The sequence below is a fragment of the Coenobita brevimanus genome, chromosome 59, assembly GCF_032717465.1.
Source record: "Coenobita brevimanus isolate Jiangsu-jjx chromosome 59, ASM3271746v2, whole genome shotgun sequence".
In the NCBI taxonomy this organism is placed as follows: domain Eukaryota; kingdom Metazoa; phylum Arthropoda; class Malacostraca; order Decapoda; family Coenobitidae; genus Coenobita; species Coenobita brevimanus.
Window position 1 is genome coordinate 7,827,831 of NC_137012.1, and position 20,195 is coordinate 7,848,025.

At 42.0% G+C, this 20,195-nt stretch overlaps 1 protein-coding gene across 1 annotated transcript in view; it reads left to right on the forward strand.

The window, feature by feature from the left end:
* The window catches only part of LOC145402854 (potassium channel subfamily T member 2-like), an 812,106-nt gene that overhangs the window by 516,995 nt on the left and 274,916 nt on the right, over window positions 1-20,195 (forward strand). Inside the window, exons 15-16 of the mRNA XM_080274763.1 lie at window positions 1,368-1,679; window positions 2,000-2,119. Coding sequence (XP_080130889.1) covers window positions 1,368-1,679; window positions 2,000-2,119 — 432 coding nt within the window. The remainder of the gene's footprint in view (window positions 1-1,367; window positions 1,680-1,999; window positions 2,120-20,195) is intronic.

The window sequence follows — 20,195 nt, forward strand, 5'->3', positions numbered from 1 at the left end:
ATGGTAAATTTTTAGAAGTAACCAACGTTTTTTTATTTTTTATTAATTTGTTTTGTGTTCCAATGCAAAATAGTGCACTTTAATTCTGACCTTCATTTTCGGTGGAAAATCTCCCTTTTGGAAATCTGAGTAAGAATTCCAAAAGTGGGTTTATCCGCCCAAATCAAAATCAAAATTAATAAAAAACACACTCTTTTGCATTATACTAACCTAACCCAGCCTAACCTAACCTAACCTAACCCAACCCAACCCAACCTAACCTAACCTAACCCAACCTAACCTAACCTAAGCTAACCCAACACAACCTAACCTAACCTAACCTGAACTGACCTGACCTACCTTTACGGGTCTAGAAATATTCCTTTATAATCAGAAACGGTGAACTTGCACTGCACCCTTACTCTTGCGAATTTTTTTCCACCGGCCACAGTACCATTGATGTCTATCTTCCTGATATGTGCGGGGCAAATTACACTCTTTACACTGTACTTCACTTGGCAACACCCCGTGTTTTCTTAGTAGTTCAATAGATGCCTCGTTATTACTGTGGTAGTCCTTGATAATCTGCCAGTAATCCTTGCTACACCCGATACAAGCTTGGAACTCGACAATACGTTCATCACCACCGGAGGCCACGACTATGACTGACTTTCAAATCTTGGGCGTCCCTGCATCATCCACAAATACTCTAAAGCGATTGGCTGGTTTTACTTACGACTGTTGTGACTGGCTGGTTTCAAAAGTCCCTGTTGCTTGGGAACGCCTGAATGGCTGTTTTTAAAACTCACATACATACGAAAGTACCAGCCGAGTACACTCGAGTCCAGCCGACATAGACCGAGTACACACGCCTGCTCCAGCCAATATGGCGTGACATTCATCCGCTACTAAGCATTAGCCTAACCTGTCACTACATGACCATCCCTACAAAATTCGTTCCCCCAACTCAAACTAGGCTTAAAAAGTAAGTCTTAGAATAGTTCAGGGACGTAATATGATGAAAATCGGTAACGTTAGTTACTTCTAAAGTAATACTGGCAACACTCCAGGGCACAAGACAATCAAGGAGCGTCTCTCCATTATGGCCTGTGCCACTGGAGATGGCTTTCATTACCTACCGTCAGTCATAGTAAGTAAGAGAAATCAACCCACGTCACTCATGGACATTATGACCAAGCTTCCTGTTAAGTACCTTGGGAATAAGTCTGCCTGGTTTACCCAGGATATCACTGATAACTGGTTTCACCACAGCTTTGCCCCTTCCATGAGGCAGCAACAGGAAAAGGTATGGTATCAGTCCTGTTGACATGAAGGCAGTGCTACTGTTGGTCAATGCACCAGCCCATCCTTCCTCAACCATGCTGCAGAAAGGATGGACGAATCAAGGCTTTGCTCCTGCCAGCCAAGACCACTATCCTTATCCAGCCTATGGACCAGGAAGTTATTAAGAATGCAAACGTACAACAAATATGCCTGCACCAGTACCTCCTTGTGTCTGAGTATGGGGTGGACCAGGAAGACTGTCTGGACACCAGAGACAAGAAAACTCTGCACAACTTCAAGAAGTACGCCACCAAGCGCTCCTTCTCACCTAGAGGCATGGGGGAAAGTGTCTCGTGTCATGCTTCAGAATGGATGGCACAAACTGCTCAGAACCCCCAGAATCCAGCACCACCATTGTTTTGAGGGGTTTTAGTCACCAAGGATGGCTGAAATGTTGGCAGTTGCAGGATAGGGGATCATTGCATAGGAGGACCTGCTAGAGTGGCTTGATGAGGATGCTGGTGTGCCTGGCTACCATCACAAAACGGAAGAGGAGATTGCTGCTGAACTACAACAAAACAAGTCCAGCAAAGGAGGAAGACTAACAGAAAGAGTAGGAGGAGACACCTGTACTGTCTCCGGCTGCAGACATTGAAGCTGTAAACACCATTTCGACTGTGAAAGACAAAGTTGGAGGGCCTCTGATTCAGCATTATGAGGTCATGTGGTTCATCAGGTTGGAGTTAATACAGTTGCAACAGCCAAGGAAGATCCAGGATAAGATCTTTCAGTTTTTCAAACCTGTGCCCTCTCCTGCTGCCAAGAGGCTCAGCACAAAGACAGAGACATCCACTGTGTTTGTATCAACATCATCAGCCTGCCTTCAAATAGCCTCACGATCCAGCAGTTCAGCCTTCAGGACCCTCTATACCACCGATCCAATAGAAACCATCTTTGCCAACAATGACGATGAATGACTGGTAAATCAGTCTACAGCATACGATAAAAGTGGGAGTGTAAGCAATCTACATCCATCTATGCAGGTACAGTGTACAATACATGAACTTCCTACTCTCTCTACTCCACCTTGGCTTTCTCCCCCTCATGATTGCTGAGTTGTTGTAGAAGGCTATAGTAGCACTGTACAAGTCATAAAGAAATTTTATGACAAGGTGTGAAATAATGGGCCAATTTAGTGTAATATGTGTATAGTTTTCATTTTTAATACTAGAATATGCTACTTTGTTCATTTATTTTCCATTTTATGTTTGAAATCTCACTTCGAGGGAGGGGAGAACATTGGAAGTACCGGGTTGTCTGCTATCGGATCGGGCTTCTCCACAAGTCTTCTGGTAATGTGAGGATCTACTGTACTAACATCGAAGAACATATTTTGCTAGCCAAGCCTCGCCTCATTTCGCACATCGCTGCCAATTTTCTATCATCTAAAATGAAACACGAAACTTTTTATTGTTTTGGCCAGGATTCGATCTGGGGCAAAGCTCTTCAAAGTTTGCAAGCTACCATTAAGCTACACAAGATATCTCCTTTCAAAATTTGCGGGTACTAAATTTATAGCTCCATGTAGCCTATATATATATATATATATATATATATATATATATATATATATATATATATATATATATATATATATATATATATATAATCATCATCCGGACCTCTTTTCCCACCCCAGGGCAGGGTGAGGAGTAGCAATGTCCAGACAGCACAAATTTGCCCAATCCAATGGGCCACGCTTCCATTCACTCATCATTCACCGACTTCCAAACCTCTCTTCCTCACACACTCATCCACCATATCTCTCCACCTTCTCCTTGGCCTACCTCGCCTCCTCCCTCCTTCGAATTCGCTCAGATGTACCTTTTTTCACCACTCTATTGTTATCCATTCTCTCCATATGACCATACCATCTCAGTACACTCTCTTCGATTCTAGTGTTCACCGACTTCCTCACTCCACATCTTTCACGAGTCACATTATTTCGTATCCTATCCACCCTCTGTACTCCACATACATTCTTCAGCAGTCCCATCCCCACTGCTCTTACTCTTTTCATTTTCATGCCACACCATTGTCTCACATCCATATGTTAAAGTTGACACTAACACTCCTTCATGTAAGCCTTGTGCAGCTGCAACACAGAAGCCTCTGTTTCTTATCAAGACCTTCGTTGTACCAGATACCTGTCTTCCTTGGGTCACTCTATTTTCAACTTCTTTTGCACATTTTCCTCTCTTTTCTATCACTGTACCCAGATGTGAACTCTCTCACCAATTCCAGTCTCTCTCCTTTCACTGTTACATCGCACGGGGAGTCACCTTCACTCTCAATAACCATCACTTTACTCTGTTCTACATTTACTCTCAAGGCACGGTACTTGCAAGCAGTACTGCATCATCAACATACAAGAAATTTGAGATATTCCACCCATCACCATTCATTACCAACGCCATCCCTCTCTCCATTACTCGTGTTTTTACTTCTCTCATCACCCCATCCATATACATATATATATATATATATATATATATATATATATATATATATATATATATATATATATATATATATATATATATATATATATTGAACAACCATGGGGACATCACACAATCTTGTCGCAAGCCCACTCCGATTGTGAACCATTTACTTAGATGCCCATTAACCCTTACACATGCTTCATTACCATCATAAAAACTCTTGACGGCACCTAGCAGCTTACCCTCTACACCGCACATGCGCAAAACTTTCCACAATCCTTCTCTGTCCACTTTATCATATGCTTTTTCTAGATCCATGAATGCCATAAACACCGTATGGTCCTCACAAGCCTTCTTTACTATCTGCCTCACTGCAAATATTTGGTCCACACATCCTTTGCCACTCCTAAAGCCACCCTGTTCATCACTCACTAGGACTTCTGATACACTCCATCTTTTGTCTTTCTGTCCTTCATTCCTTCCTCTTCCTTCTGCCTGTTTGTCTTTCTGTCCTTCATTCTTTCCTCTTCCTTCTGCCTGTGGGTGACTCAGCACTGAGTGACAAGCCGAATAGTTACCTGTACACCAGGAAATCATTTACTACGCTGGGTGGTAATCATGTATCCAATTTATGGCGCCTGGTGGTTTAGCAGGTAATTATGGCGCTCCAATCGGATTGAGCCGGCGAAGGTTTCTATCCAAGGGTGGTTGGGGTTATCGCTCACGTAATGCCATTCAGGGATGAGTGAGACTGGTCACCCTCATCTTAACTGTCAGGACCAACTTGCCTAGCCCCGGGCTCCTATATATATATATATATATATATATATATATATATATATATATATATTATCCATCCATCCATAGTCAAACACAGTGTTGCCCCATGAGGAGCGTAGGAGTCGGGGGCTAGGCAAGTTGGTCCTGATATTTAAGATGAGTCACCAGCCTCATTTCTCCCTGAGTGGCATTACGTGAGCAATAAACCCCAACCTCCCCTTTAATACAAATCTTCACCGGCTTAGTCCGATTGGAGTGTCGTTTTTATCCACTGAACCACCAGGCGCCAAAATTTAGTTATATGGTTACCACCCACCGTAGTAAATGGATTCCCGTGTACAGGAAACTAATCGACTTGTCACTCAGTGAAGAGTCACCTACAGGCAGAAGGAAGAGGAGCGAATAAAGGAAAGAAAGACAGAAGAGGGAATGTAAAGTTACCCGTAGGCAGAAGGATGAGGAAAGAGTGAAGGAAAGACAAAAGAGAACGGAAGGAATTAAAGATGGAAGAGAGGAAACGGCAGACACACGAGAGCAGCACTACATCGAGTGAGTGGATGGTAAGCCATATATATATATATATATATATATATATATATATATATATATATATATATATAGCCCGACACCCTAATCCCGCAAAGGGTGGCCGCAGACAAAACGCCTCCAAGTCGCTCTGTCACTCACCATTTGACTACCCTCCCCCCAACTCACCCCCCCTCCCTCATATACCTCTCAACTCCATCCCTCCACCTCATCCTCGGTCTACCTCTCCCTCTCCCTCCCTCCACCACACTTACATATACCCTCTTAGTCAGTCTTTCATTCTCCATTCTCTCCACATGTCCAAACCACCTCAATGTATTTCTCCTAATCTTCTCAACCACATCCACATCCACCCCACAACGTTCCTTCACTTCTTCATTCGACAACCTGTCCCTCCATGTCACTCGTCATGCTCCTCTCAAGTAACTCATTTCCACTGCTCACACTCTTGACTTGTTCCCCTCTTGCAAGGTCCACTCCTCGCTTCCATACGTCAGGGTAGGGATCACAATACTATCATGCAGTGATTTCTTAACTTCCATACTCACCTCCCTATTTCTCATCACTGCTTTCAGTGAACCAACAACCTTCCTTCCCTGCTGTACCCTTTAACGCACTTCATCACCCAAAGTTCTATCCTTACTCATCACACTGCCCAAATACTTGAATGCACTCACACTCTCCATATCCTCACCATCCAACCTCACTGTACATTCTGTGACTTCATTCCTCTCAAACACCTTAACTTTACTTTTGTATACATTAACTTTCAGCTTCCTCCTCCTACACACTGTCCCAAATTCATTCACCAAACCTTGCAACTCCCATTCATCTTCACTCAACAATACTGTATCATCAGCAAACAGCAACACCAGAATCTTCCAAACCTCACCCTCATTCATTAGAGCCACCCTCACATCCACTGCCCTTCCCTGCAGCTCCTTTACAACCCCATCCATGTATATATTAAACTGCCATGGAGACATCACACAACCCTGTTTCAGTCCCACATTGAGATCAAAGAACTCACTCAGCACACCATCCACTTGCACCGTAGCTCTAGCTCCTTCCTACATATTCTTCACAGCATTCAACAATTTCTCATCCACTCCATATATTCTTAATAACTTCCACATACCTTACCTATCTATTCTGTCATAAGCTTTCTCCAAGTCCATGAAGGCAGCATATACTTTCTTTCCCTTCTCTAGATACTTCTCCACTAAATATCTTAGAATAAATATCTGATATACACACCCTTTTCGCTTCCCAAATTTCCCTTGTTCTTCTCCAACTAGCTCCTCTGTCATATGCCTAACCCTATCAATGAGTATTCTACCATATATTTTACCAGTCACACTAAGAAGGCAAATACCTCTATGGTTACCACATACTTCTCTCTCCCCTTTTCCTTTATATAAAGGAACAATTATACCTGATTTCCAGTCCTCTGGAACCCCTCCCTCTTCCCAAGCCAATCTACACAACTTCCATATCCACTCCACAACAATCTCATCCCCATACCTCAGCATTTCACCACACACTTCATCAATTCCTGGGGCCTTCCCCAACTTGATCTTCATTGCTTCCACTACTTCCGTCCTACTGATCTCTTCCTCCCTCCTCTCATCTCTTCTTCTCCCAGCCATTCCCCAACCACTTATACTCGCACTGCTGTCACTCTCTACATTCAACAAATCCTCAAAGTGCTCCTTCCATCTCCTCAGTTTCTCTCTCTTCTCCACCAGCAATCTATTATACCTATCTTTCACTCCCCTACTATTTCCCCTTTCACACTGCCTTACTTTCTTTACCTCCTTCCAAAACAATTTCTTACTCTCCCTCCATTTCACACTCAGATTCTTCCCAAACTCTTCATCCACTTTCTTCTTACTCTCCTTCACCAGTCTCTTCACCTCCCTTCTCCTACTCACATATACCTCTCTTTTCTCTCTCTCATTTTCTCCCCTACCTCTGCTCGCTAACCATTCACTATATGCCTTCTTCTTTTGTTCCACAGCTCGTTTCACCTCATCATTCCACCATGCTGTCCCTTGCATACCCTTGCATCTCCTCCTCACACCACAAAGCACCTCATACGCTGCGCCTATCTCTTCTGTAAATATCTTACATACGTCTTCCACCCCTTCCATCTGCTCTAGCTCATACCTTCCCAATCTTTCTTCTACTATGCTCTTATACTCTGCCATTTTCTCACTATCTTGCAAATTCTCCACTCTTCTCACAGGAGCTGTTTCCTCCTGTCTTCCCCTTCGTCTCCTCAACCATTTTCTTTGCAGCTTTACCTTGGCCATCACTAAGTGATGGTCCGAGACTTCATTCCCCCACCCTCTCCACACTCTTGCATCCAACACTTGTCTTCTCATTCGCTCATCCACACACACGTAGTCTATCATTGCCTTTCGTTCAACAAGTTCACCATCCATCCTCCTCATTACTCTCCATGTATACCGGTGGATCATCTTATGTCGAAAGTAGGTGTTGGCTATTGTCAACGCCTTACCAGCACAGATGTCCACCAAAGCACTACCATTCCCATCTATTTCAGCTGGCACACCCCATTGAGCAACCACTCCATCCACTCGTACATTCCCAACTTTCCCATTCATGTCTCCAATCAAAAACACTCTCTCGCTCCTCTCAAATTTGTCTATACATGCTTCTACTCTCCCCCAAAACTCATCTTTCACTCTTGCCACTCGGTCGTCTGTCGGGGCATACACACTTACAATCGCCCAAGCTTGTATACCTACTTTCATCCTCACCCATACAATCCTTGCACCCACTGTTCCATACTCTCTTATATTCTCCTTCCACTTTTTGCTTATCATCAGACATACTCCCTCTATCGCCTTCTAATTCTCATTAACTCCCGCACATATACCTAAACCATATATATATATATATATATATATATATATATATATATATATAGAGAGAGAGAGAGAGAGAGAGAGCGAGAGAGAGAGAGATGTAGATACATATAGATATATAGATAGATAGATATAAAACTCAGTGATCCCCTGGTTATCGCACGTTTGATTATAGTGTTTTCATAATCGCTGTTATATAAAAATCTGTACCACTGCCATTAATACTCATTTGTGGAAACTTCCTTGTCGTGCACCTAAACTGGATTCTGCTGATAATGTTGATGCAAAATCTGTGGTTTCTGATGGCTTTAAGGGATTCAAAGATGAGGCCCTGCTCGAGAAGTAACTCCCGAGTGGTGGGGTCCACTGACTCTTCACCCCATAACCTCAGTACCTTTTGCCTGAAGTCCATCTCAGGGAGCAGATTCACAGAACATTTAACCCACCGGATCCCCTAGCGTCGCCTGAACATGGGTACTGAGGGAGATAAAGTCATTAACAGAGCAAGGGCACAGCCATCTTGCAGCAATATCTGGTGTCGCAAGTTAAGAGCAAAGGGGACATACCTTAACCTGAGGCACATATGGAAACAGTATGTTTATCGTTTATGTGACCCCTTAGCCCTTCAGCAGCTTCTGACCCTTTTCCACTCTAACCAGAAAGCATTACCACTTTAGGGAGCTCTAAGCAATTTCTCTTAAATTAACATCTGTTGTCTATGTGTTTTCATAAACAAAGTAAATAAAGAGGGGGGGGGGATTCCATGGCTCATTTCTTATTCTGTTATAGCATCTGCACAGATTCGATCTGTTTAAGTTAGGTTATCTCATTCTTATGGCATATAAGTTAAAATTAAGTTGTCATATCTGGTTACTGTAGGTTATCTCCCTGTGTTACGGTATGTGTGATGAAATTAAGATAGGTCAGGTCTGGTTAGGTTAAGTTACGATAGGTTAGGTAATCTCCCTCTGCTATGGCATCTGTGAGAAAATTAAGTTAGGTCATGTCTCGTTAGGTTAGAATTTGCATCGTATACAGTGTATTGGTTATCCCTGTTTTCATGTCACTGTTGCTTTATTTTGGTGTCTGGTGTACAGGGTATACTTGTATCATTCATCAGTTAACTATTTGATGTTGATATTGGTCCATAATGATTATCGGATTAATATGGAAATACCAAGATTAGGCTAATATCTTATTCTATTTTTAACGCAGTCATTAACAAAGATGATATTCATATATTTGTCCAACACTAACTTTATGTCAATTGGCTGATATAGAAAAAATATATTCCGATCACAAAATGGCCCAGCATATGGGAGCTGCTTTTCCTTTCCGATTTATGCTGATACTGGCCCATTATGTCTGTGTTTGGTGGGTCTTTGTGTCTCGATCACTCCTGTGTTTGTCTCCTTGTTCCCCTGCTCTCTCTTCTTCCTGACATTTTTGTCTTGTTTCAGTCTCTATCCTTGTCTCTCATTCCTAAATTTTAGATCTCCTTGTTTTCATCCCTCTACATCCTCACACATTTTTCTTGCTTCCATCCCTATCCTTTTCTCTCAGTCCTCTATCTGTACACTCTTTAGATATTTCTGCTCACTATTTAATGTCTCTGACAGAAAAGAAGTCATGAAAAGGGATTAACATCCAGCAAAGGCTGAAAGGAACTTATAAGATTCACATCCTGGAAAGGCCAAGTGTTGGCAGTTTGAAGCTTATTTTTTAGACTGCATGGATACCAGTGACATTAACACTGTCTTCTTATGCAGTCCAAGCTTCAAACTACCACCTTAACACCAGACAGGGAGGACCTTAGGTATATAATATTTTAGCCAGTATCTATGATAGTCAAATCTCCACAATAGTTCCCTGTTCACAGGAATAGTTTTATATTACCGCATTTTTCACTTTAATTATTTAATCTAGTGTGGTTGTGAATTATTTGATAGATGTATAAATGAAGAGTATTGTATAAACAAGCAGTATTATACAACTTTTGGCTCAAGAAAGCTTACGAATGTGGTCCCTTATGCCTCATTTCCTTTCCTGTCCTTTTTCTTTCCCATCCCCACCAAGCAGCTCTTAACTTTGATACCCCTCCAGTCAAGGGTCAGAGTAGAGAGTGCGCAGAAACTTTGTCTTTTGACTGTACTGACTCAAAACTTTTGCTGACACTTCTCTGCTGCCTTAGCTGATGCAAAATGTTACAGAAAAAGTTTTTTTGTGGCAGCAGTTTGAAGCATACAACATATGAATATGAAAATAAAGGATGGTCTCTGACATTTAAGGAGAACTGAGAAATAAGGAAGGAAGGAAGGACACAGCGTTCATCAAGATATTGGTGGCAAACCTTTGGTCATGTTGTACCTCCTTGTTCTTCAGTTTTATTGTTCAATATTTGTTTACCACCAAAACTGTTTTCCTTGTTTTATGTCCTCTTGTGTTTGTATTTGTTCCTCTTTTACTTTTATAATTTTGATATTTTGATAACATCACTATCCATTTTGGAGATACTCACTTCTGCTATTTAATGCCCTCATCTTTAGGGTTTTACAAAAGATGTATAAAATTGTTAATAGGTGGTGGAGCAAATTAACAGTATGCATTTTGATTAGTGCTTGTAACCATTGGCATCCAGATACACTTCCAGACATCAGCCAGTGGACCTTCACTGGTTGACTTTTCAGTTAATATTGTGTACTCTGACCCACTGGACCACAGCCAGTATTTAAGACGTCTTTGGACCAAAGGGTTTAGCGTTGTTGCTACTATGGAGATACTAAGGATATACTGTATATTCAGTATAATGCGTTCCTCAGGAAAGTCCTTAACCTAAAAAGCTTTTCTCCGTCTTTATGTGTGTGTGTGTGTGTGTGTGTGTGTGTGTGTGTGTGTGTGTGTGTGTGTGTGTGTGTGTGTGTGTGTGTGTGTGATATTTTTATGCACCACTCATGCATTCCATCGTGTGTGTGTGTGTGTGTGTGTGTGTGTGTGTGTGTGTGTTTGTGTGTGTGTCTGTGTGTGTGTGTGTGTGTGTGTGTGTGTGTGTGTGTGTGTGTGTGTGTGTGTGTGTGTGTGTGTGTGTGTGTGTGATATTTTTATGCACCACTCATGCCTTCCATCGTGTGTGTGTGTGTGTGTGTGTGTGTGTGTGTGTGTGTGTGTGTGTGTGTGTGTGTGTGTGATATTTTTATGCACCACTCATGCCTTCCATCGTGTGTGTGTGTGTGTGTGTGTGTGTGTGTGTGTGTGTGTGTGTGTGTGTGTGTGTGTGTGTGTGATATTTTTATGCACCACTCATGCCTTCCATCGTGTGTGTGTGTGTGTGTGTGTGTGTGTGTGTGTGTGTGTGCGATATTTTGTGTGACCCACTCATGCCTTCCATCCCTTCCTTCCTGCCTTCATTGCTTTCTTAATAATACACTACTCCTTGTCTTTCTTCACTACTCTCTCCTTCCTCTCTCAGCCAGTGTTCTGAAGACATACTTCCTATCCTGCCTTCCATCCCTCCTTCCTTCATATTTTCCCCTGTCAAACCTTCCTTTCCTTATTTACTTATCTTACCTCCTTTTCTTTCATTCTCTTCCTTTTATATCTCAACCATAATTCCTATTATAGTCCCTCATTTCCTTTGCTGCCGTCCATCTCTTCTTCCTTTCCTTATTTTCGTATCAGACCTTCCTCCCCTCATGCGCCTATTCCTTCTCGTCCCCTTCTAACACAGCCACCATTCATAAAAACCACAGCTGCACTGGCAGCAAGCAGTCGAGTGTTAGCAGGCTCTTGGGTACATGCCCAAAGGGACGATAATCAACTTTCTTTCTTGAACCATGCTGAAAGTGGTGTATATATATATATATATATATATATATATATATATATATATATATATATATATATATATATATATATATATATATATATATATATATATATATATATATTTTAGGATCAATAACTAGGATAGATGGTGAGATGATGGCAGGACCACTCTGACATGTCAGATCGCTGCAGCTACTGTATTTACTTGCTTCTTATGCAGACATTCAGCTGCATCAGTACGCCTTGTTTCCATCTGGTCTTGCTTGCCCGGTGTCATTCCAGTTACAGTTTGATACCTTGCTTGGTTTCCTGCCCTTCTTTTACCTCCCTTTCTTTCCAATCACAGTCGGCTTATTTCATACCTTCCTTCTTTTTTTGCCCTGCTCCCATCCCCTTGCCTTCTTCCTCTCTTTTTTCTTGAGTTTCCTACTGAGCAACCATTATCTTTTCTGTTTATCCCTATCTGATTGCTCTTTTGGATGATGTAGCTTCTTCCTTTGACTTTCTTCTCTACATACAGCCTTTCCTACCCTTTTCCTTTCCTTACGTTTCCTAGTAACCATTCTTATATCCCTTCCCTTCCCTTCCATTCCATTCCCATCCTTTCCCTTCTTTTTTTTTCTGATTTCTTTTCTTTTCTTTTCCTGTTATGTCCAATCCTTTTGTTTCCTTTCTTTTTGTTCCTCATTTCCTTTTCCCCTCCAAGTTCCAAGATCCATTTGTGTTATCATTAGTACACTCTAGAGTAACACACACACACACACACACACACACACACACACACACACACACACACACACACACACGAGTGGATGTGTCATTGTTTTGATGTTGTTATTAGCAGTCACCCAAGCCAGTTTAACCTCTGTGACACATTCACGGATGAAACGGCGGATGAAGCCGGACGAGAAATTTCGGCCACCTGGGGTGATACGGCGTATCAAGACGCTGTGACGTCATCGAAGCCGGTCTGAGCACGGCAGGCAAACGGAAAATTAGGGTTTCTTCCCAGCAGACCTCGGTCGCTAGCTGGTCCTTGCCGGAGATGTTCCCGGTGTATGCGCGGATGGCACCGGACTAAGGCCGAAACATACGGAGGAAGACGGATTTACACGGTGCCTAGAAGGACCTAGACGATCTCCAGACGATCTCCGATTGTCGCCGGACTGTAGTCAGTGCTGCCTCACGATGCATATAAAAGAACACCGTAGAGGCTGTTCCTCATTCTGCTACTTACTTTGGAGAGCGAACATCAACAGTCAAGATGTATATTTCTTCAGAGCATGCTGAATTACTAGAACTTCAGTTGGCTACAGCTGAAGTGGACCTACTGGCAGCGAAAATGTTTTAACACAGAGCCAAGGAAAAGAAAAGAGAAGAAAAGACAAACGAGGAAACACCTGTGGGTTAAACCTTGGCTTCTCAGAAGACCCCTGTATGGCCACTCTGAGAAGTTGATGAATGAACTTATAGCAGATGTGACTGGCTTCAGGAATTTCGTAAGAATGGACCCTGCGATATTTGACGAAATTCTTTCCAGAGTGGGACCAAGAATAGAGAAACAGGACACATTTTGAAGGAATTCTCCAAGCTGTCCTGGATGAAATTACGACCCCCGGATGGCCCCGGTCTCTACACGGCGCACACGGACATTATCGGTGGGTTCACGAAGGCTCCCGCCAATTTCCCGGCAGCTCCCGGCATCAACACGGATCGTTTTCTTCCGAGAGATCCGGGAAGAAAAAATGATCACTGCTCATTTTTTTTTCGCCCGTCCGGCTTGACAATTCAGGGTGGCCAAGGATGCAGCCGGACGTCAGGCCGGCTTCTATACGGTGCTCAGGGATCTCCATGGATGATGGCAGACCAGTCCTCCGGCTTCATCCGGCGTTTCATCCGTGAATGTGTGACCTAGGGATAACTCTCAGTCTCCCTTTGCTCTCACTCACACTTTCACCCCGTGAATGTCACATTTACTTTCTCAGAGACACTTATTTGCTTTCACTTTAACCTTGCACTTCGCTCTCTCTCTCTCTCTCTCTCTCTCTCTCTCTCTCTCTCTCTCTCTCTCTCTCTCTCTCTCTCCACACACACACACACACACACACACACACACACACACACACACATCATTATCTTCCTCTAAGTATTGTTGCTTTTGGAATGCTTGATATAGGGGGTGCATTGTGTTGTGTTGTGCCGTATTTTGTGGTGTTGAACAGTATGGAAATAAGGGCCTGTTTTTTGAAGAACTAGTTTTCACTGTCGTTATTCATTTTAGTGAGAAAAAGGGCATCAGCCGCATTAGTACAGTGACAGCGTATCTGTTTTATTTGTTTTTGTTCGCTGCATACGATTCAGTTCAGATTAGAGTAGACTTATAAAACTGCAAGAGTTAGGCACATTGCCTTCATTATCTATTGCACTATGTGAAACTAAATGGAGAGGAGAGAGTGTGAGAGAATGGGAATATGGCTGGGGTATATGTGCAAGAGCAGGTGAGAATGAGAGGGCAAAAGAAGGAGTGTGTATTGTTGTGAGTAAAATATGGACGAAGAACATCAGACAGCATGGATCAGTTGGCTCAAGGATTGTGTGGGTAAGATTGAAAGTTGGAATACAAATGTGGGCGATTGTGCGCGTGTATGCGCTAACCCAAGCTCGTGCAAGCAGAATGAGAAAAGAGTTCTGGACAAATGTTGAAGTCTGCGTGGAAAAGTCTGGAAGGAATGAGAGAGTGTTTTTGATTGGTGATATGAATGGTAAAGTAGGGAATGTGAAGGTGGATGGAATAGTTGGTGAGTGGGGTGTGCCTGCTGAGATAGATGAGAATGGCAGTGCATTAGTGGATATTCGTGCCGGAAGGGGGTTGGTGATAGCCAATACCCTCTTCAGGCACAAAATGATCCACAGGTATACATGGTGAGTGATGAGAAGGGTGGGTGGTGAACTGAATGAAAGGAAGGCAATGATTGATTATGTGTGTGTGGATGAAAGGCTGCGAAGATGTGTAATGGATACAAGAGCTTATAGAAGTTGGGGGAGTGGACTTTCTGACCACTACTTGATGATGGCCAGAATCAAGATCCAAGCAAGATGGAAAAATAGAAGAAGGGAAGGATGGGAGGAAGGAGTACTTGCAAGGAGAGTGGAAAGGTTACAAGAGGATGAGAAAAAGGCAGAATATAAGAGAGAAGTGGAGGAACGATTGGGTAAATATGAATTGGAGCAGATGGGGGACGTGGAAGGTGTGTGGAAGATATTCACAGAAGAAATATGTGCAGCATGTGATGTGGCGTGTAGGGTGAAGAGAAGATGGAAGGGGGTGCAAGGAACAACATGGTGGAATGAAGAGGTGAGACAGGCTGTGGCACAAAACAAGAAAGCATACAATGAAAGGATGAGAAATAGGGGTGTGGAAGAAGTTGAGAGGCGGAAGAGAGAGTTATATGCAGAAAGGAAGAGAAAGGTGAAAAGATTAGTAACAGTGAGTAAGAAGAGAGTGGATGAGGAATTTGGAAGGAATTTGAGTGTAAAGTGGAGGGACTGTAAGAAAATATTCTGGAAAGAGGTGAAGAGAGTAAGATAGGGTGGCAGCAAAGTTAGTAGGGGAGTGAAAGATAAAAATGGTAGATTACTAGAGGAGAAGGGAGAAAAAATGAGCAGATGGAGAACATAGAGAATGGAAGTAATGTGAGTATAAGTGGCTGGGGAATGGCTGGGAGAAGGAGGGAGGTGAGAAGACAGGAAGAAATCAGTAGAAGTTGTGGAAGTAATAAAGAAAGTCAAACTGGGGAAAGCCCCAGACATTGATGGAGTGTGTGGTGAAATGCTGAAGCATTGGGGAGAGACAGTAGTAGAATGGATGTGGAAGATGCAGATTGGCCTGGAAGGAAGGTAGAGTCACTGAGGATTGGAAGTCAGGTATAAATACTCCCTTGCACAAAGGAAAAAGGGAAAAAGAAGTGTGGTAATCGTAGGGCATTTGTCTTCTTAGTGTAATAGGAAAAGTGTATGATAGGATAGTTATTGACAGAGTTAAGGAAATAACAGAGGAATTAGTTGGAGAAGAACAGGGAGGCTTTAGGAAGGGAAGAGGTTGTGTAGATCAGATATTCACTCTTAGATCTTTAGCGGAAAAGTATCTAGAGAAGGGAATGAAGTTGTATGTGGCCTTCATGGATTTGGAGAAAGCATATGACAGGGTGGATAGCCAAGGATTATGGAAAGTATTAAGAATATATGGAGTAGATGGGAAGTTGTTGAATGCTGTGAAGAGTATATATGATGGTGCTAAGGCTGCCGTGTGTGTGGGTGGTGAACTGATTGAATTTTTCTCTTTGAAGGTTGGGTTGAAACAGGGATGTGTCGTGTCTCCATGGTTGTTCAGTCTGTACAGGGATGGGGTAATAAAAGAGGTACAAGGTAAGGCAGTGGATGTTGGAGTGGCCCTAGTCAGAGAGGGTAGTGTTTGGAAACTCCCTGAACTGTTGTTTGCAGATGATACTGTGTTGTTAAGTGAAGACGAAGGGGAACTGCAAGGCTTGTTGGATTAGTTTGGGAGAGTGTGTAAGAAACGGAATCTAAAAGTGAATGTAGGGAAGAGTAAAGTGATGGTCTTTGAGAGAGGTGAAGTCAGTGAATATACAGTGAGGTTGGATGGTGAGGAAATGAAATGTGAGTACGTTTAAGTACTTGGGTAGTGTGATGAGTAAGGATGGAAGTTTGGAGTGTGAAGTGCTTGAAAGGGTACAACAAGGAAGAAAGGTTGCTGGTTCCTTGAAAGCAGTGATAAGAAACAGGGAAGTGAACATGGAAGTGAAAAAGCTACTACATGACAGTATTGTGATACCAACTCAAACATATGGAAGTGAAGCTTGGACGTTGTTGGAAGGACACTAGTCTAGAGTGAGAAATGAGTTATTTAAGAGGAGCCTGTGGTGCCATACGGAGAGACAGGCTGACAAATGAGGATATAAAGGAGCGTTGTGTTGTGGGTGTGGATGTGATAGGAAGCGTTAGGAGGAACACACTGAGGTGGGTTGGCCATGTGGAGAGGATGGAGGGTGAGAGACTGGCGAGGAGAGTGTATGTGAGTGAGGTGGAGGGGGGGAGGGAGGGGGAGGCCAAGGATGAGATGGAGGGATGGAATGGAGAAGCATATGAGAGAAGGGGGTGTGAGTTGGGAGCAGAGCAGTGAAATGGCGGGGTACAGGGCGACGTGGAGGCGATTTGTTTGTGGCCACCCCGTACGGGATTATGGCCTCTGGCTATAGATAGATAGATAGATAGATAAACTATGTGAAACATCCCTAAAGTTGGATAAATTTCACTGAAAGTAGCACAGACAAGTTGATTAGACTCCATTGTGGTGGTTGAGGTCATGATCAGGCAAATAGATACTGCTTAGGTGGCAGTAACATCTTTTTGTTTAGGTGCCATTTTATCAGACGAGGAAAAGTTTATGTTGTCTAATATGCAGTGCTAGATTATATAATCTTTACAGTTCATGGGGCTGTTATTTTTATTCATTGTAAGGGGAGGCTTCTCATAGCAAAGGAGTGAATGGTGGCTTTTTCAGGCCTGGTATATAAAAAGGAGATACAGGATACTGAATGTAATTTTTCACTTTATCCTTTTAAACCACCTTATGATATGATTTTTGAAAAGCCAGGAGTCATGGACATACTGAATGTCTCGATATTGAAAGGACAGAAACTCAACTCTCTCTCTCTGATCTATCAAGGTCAACTGTCAACTGTCTATCATGCCGTTTTGCACTCCCAAAATGTCTCTTATGTTTAAGCTGATTATGTTGCATCGTTTAGTATAACTTCCTATTGATTCATTTTCCATATCATGACTATTTACCTACGTTTAAACTATGCTATGTTGAATTTGAATGTATCCTTGAATTATGATTCATTCTTTAGCTTAACTCTCTGGTCATTTGAAGGACCTTTACTGTCAACCAACTGCCGACAGACTTCATACCTTTTGACTGTCCTGCTGTCCATGCATGGTACGAGCCGACCAATACATGTATTGTAAATATGTGTTTTGTTGTAGCAAGTACTGTATTGTAAACGTGTTCTTCAACATGTTTTAAATCCAGGTTGTGTTGTAGCATGCATTTTAAATCTGTGTTGTCATGTAATATGTGTTGTGTCTGTAGTGCATGCCTTGCTGTCACCTCTGTATCCACTTCCTTCTGTTGACACATTTTTTTTTTTTTTTTGCTATTTTCCACCAGTTAATCAACTTAGGAGAGACTTTTCCATTGGAAGGATTAGACATGGTTTAATATAAACCTTTCACTGCTAGAGATCCTTCGTAAATTAAATAAAAATAATAATCTGACAGTAGCACCTCCCCAACTAAGAAAAAAAAAAAAAAGCCACTGGGCTCGAAACACTTAATCCTTTAATTCAGTGAGGATGTTTCATGTTTTATTCTTCCTGCATATAAATGATATTATTCAGCTAAAGATGGATCTGTAATAATGAAAGGGCAAAATGAGGCTGTAGCTCACCTCACCAATCTAGTAGGTCTCTCCTGATATGAATAAAACTGTCTGGAGATAGCAAAAATATAAAAGAACTGTCAGATTATTTCTTGCAGCTTAACCTTAGATTCTAATAAAAATGTCTGTATATATACATAACAACTAATAGGAAGTAAAATTAAGTCTAACAGAGTCATATAAAGCCATCTTAACTAACATTTAACTAATCACTTTTCCCATTTCTGCTTTGCTATAAATAACGAAGAACGCCAGTTTAAAGAGTAAAATAATATTTGCAGCGTAACCCTGCATGGCTTTAGATGGTCAGTGTTGACATTTTGGTGGTTCAGTCTTAAACGTAAGTCAGTTTTCTCAATGGCATAGGGGGCTTTGTAGCACTTCTTCCTTAGTACAATAGTTTACATGTTACATCTTGACATTCCTTGATATGACATGTCATGTTAATATTGATCTAGATTGCATTTATAGCACACAAGAGGATAATGGGTTATAATGTGTTGAATAAATCACTAAGAAAAAGGTTTTACAAAATATCCAGTGCCACGTGCGGTATTAACCGCTGGGTTGAATTTTGGCTGACTTTGGAAGTTTCTTCATGCCCCCCTCTAGTGATTTACTCTACATATTACACCAAAATAAGCCTCTTATGTTTTCATGATGTAAACTATTGATATTAAAAGATCATATTTAATATACAAGAAAATTTTAACTCCTTGCATCAGGTGATATTTTCCCTCAACTTTGGATTATTTTATTCAGCCTAGGGAAGGCCCTTAGAACTGGGACGTTACATGACCTTTACCAACCCCTTCACAGCTCTTCGAAGGTGCTCCCTTAACTTGAAGAATATTGTCTAGAAATAATAAGACTATATATATATATATATATATATACATATATATATATATGGAGCATCTGTGGTACAGTGGTAGAGTGTGCTTTTCGTACACGGGTGAGCCAGGGTTCGCCCCCCGCCAGGGTAATAAACTTTGGGAGTGGTCACCCGGCCACGTACTGCATTGGCGAACACAAGGGGTGCTGTGGTTGAACCAGTGTCGCTTACTGTAAAGTATGCTTGCACCCAGTCGGCTTGCGCGGGCCGATTACACTTGGTTCACAGACTACACACACATCCAAAGCCACTCCAACACTACAATTACACTTACAAGCACTTCTCACCCTACATACAATCTCTACTAGGCAGTCTAAGCCACTTGGTAGAGATACATTGGCTGTATCGTCCCGACTTCGGTCGGGATAGGCCGGTCCTGCAGGGGATACTCAAACGGCTGATATATATATATATATATATATATATATATATATATTTATTTATTTATTTATTTATTCATTCAAAATTAAGTTACTGTGCTGCGTGGGTTGAGGAGTAGTCAGTAATCTAAATTGCTAAGAAAGACGTGCTATAAAGCTTCTTATGCCAACAAGAATGCAACCCCTTGTCCTTCCCCAGCTGAAGTTTGGGTGCTCCCAGAGTCTGCAAAAAAAGATTATACATTTTTTAACACCCTCTCTCTTATCTTTCACGGCTCCCCACGGCCTTACAAATACTCAGACTCTCCTGCTCGTGTGAGAAGTATATAAGTTATCTTCAGAACTAGTTTTTTTTATCCTCTCAGATTTAGAATAGTACCGGTATTTATCCATACATTGTAAGTATTTCCTCTTACATAGTTTGTTCTTTTCATGGTCTTCACTGTTTCATTCTCTTCTTGAATTTCACACACACACACACACACACACACACACACACACACACACACACACACACACACACACACACACACCTGTAAATCCAAGGACAAAAACAATGTATGTGTAAAACTGGCACTTCTAGAACTG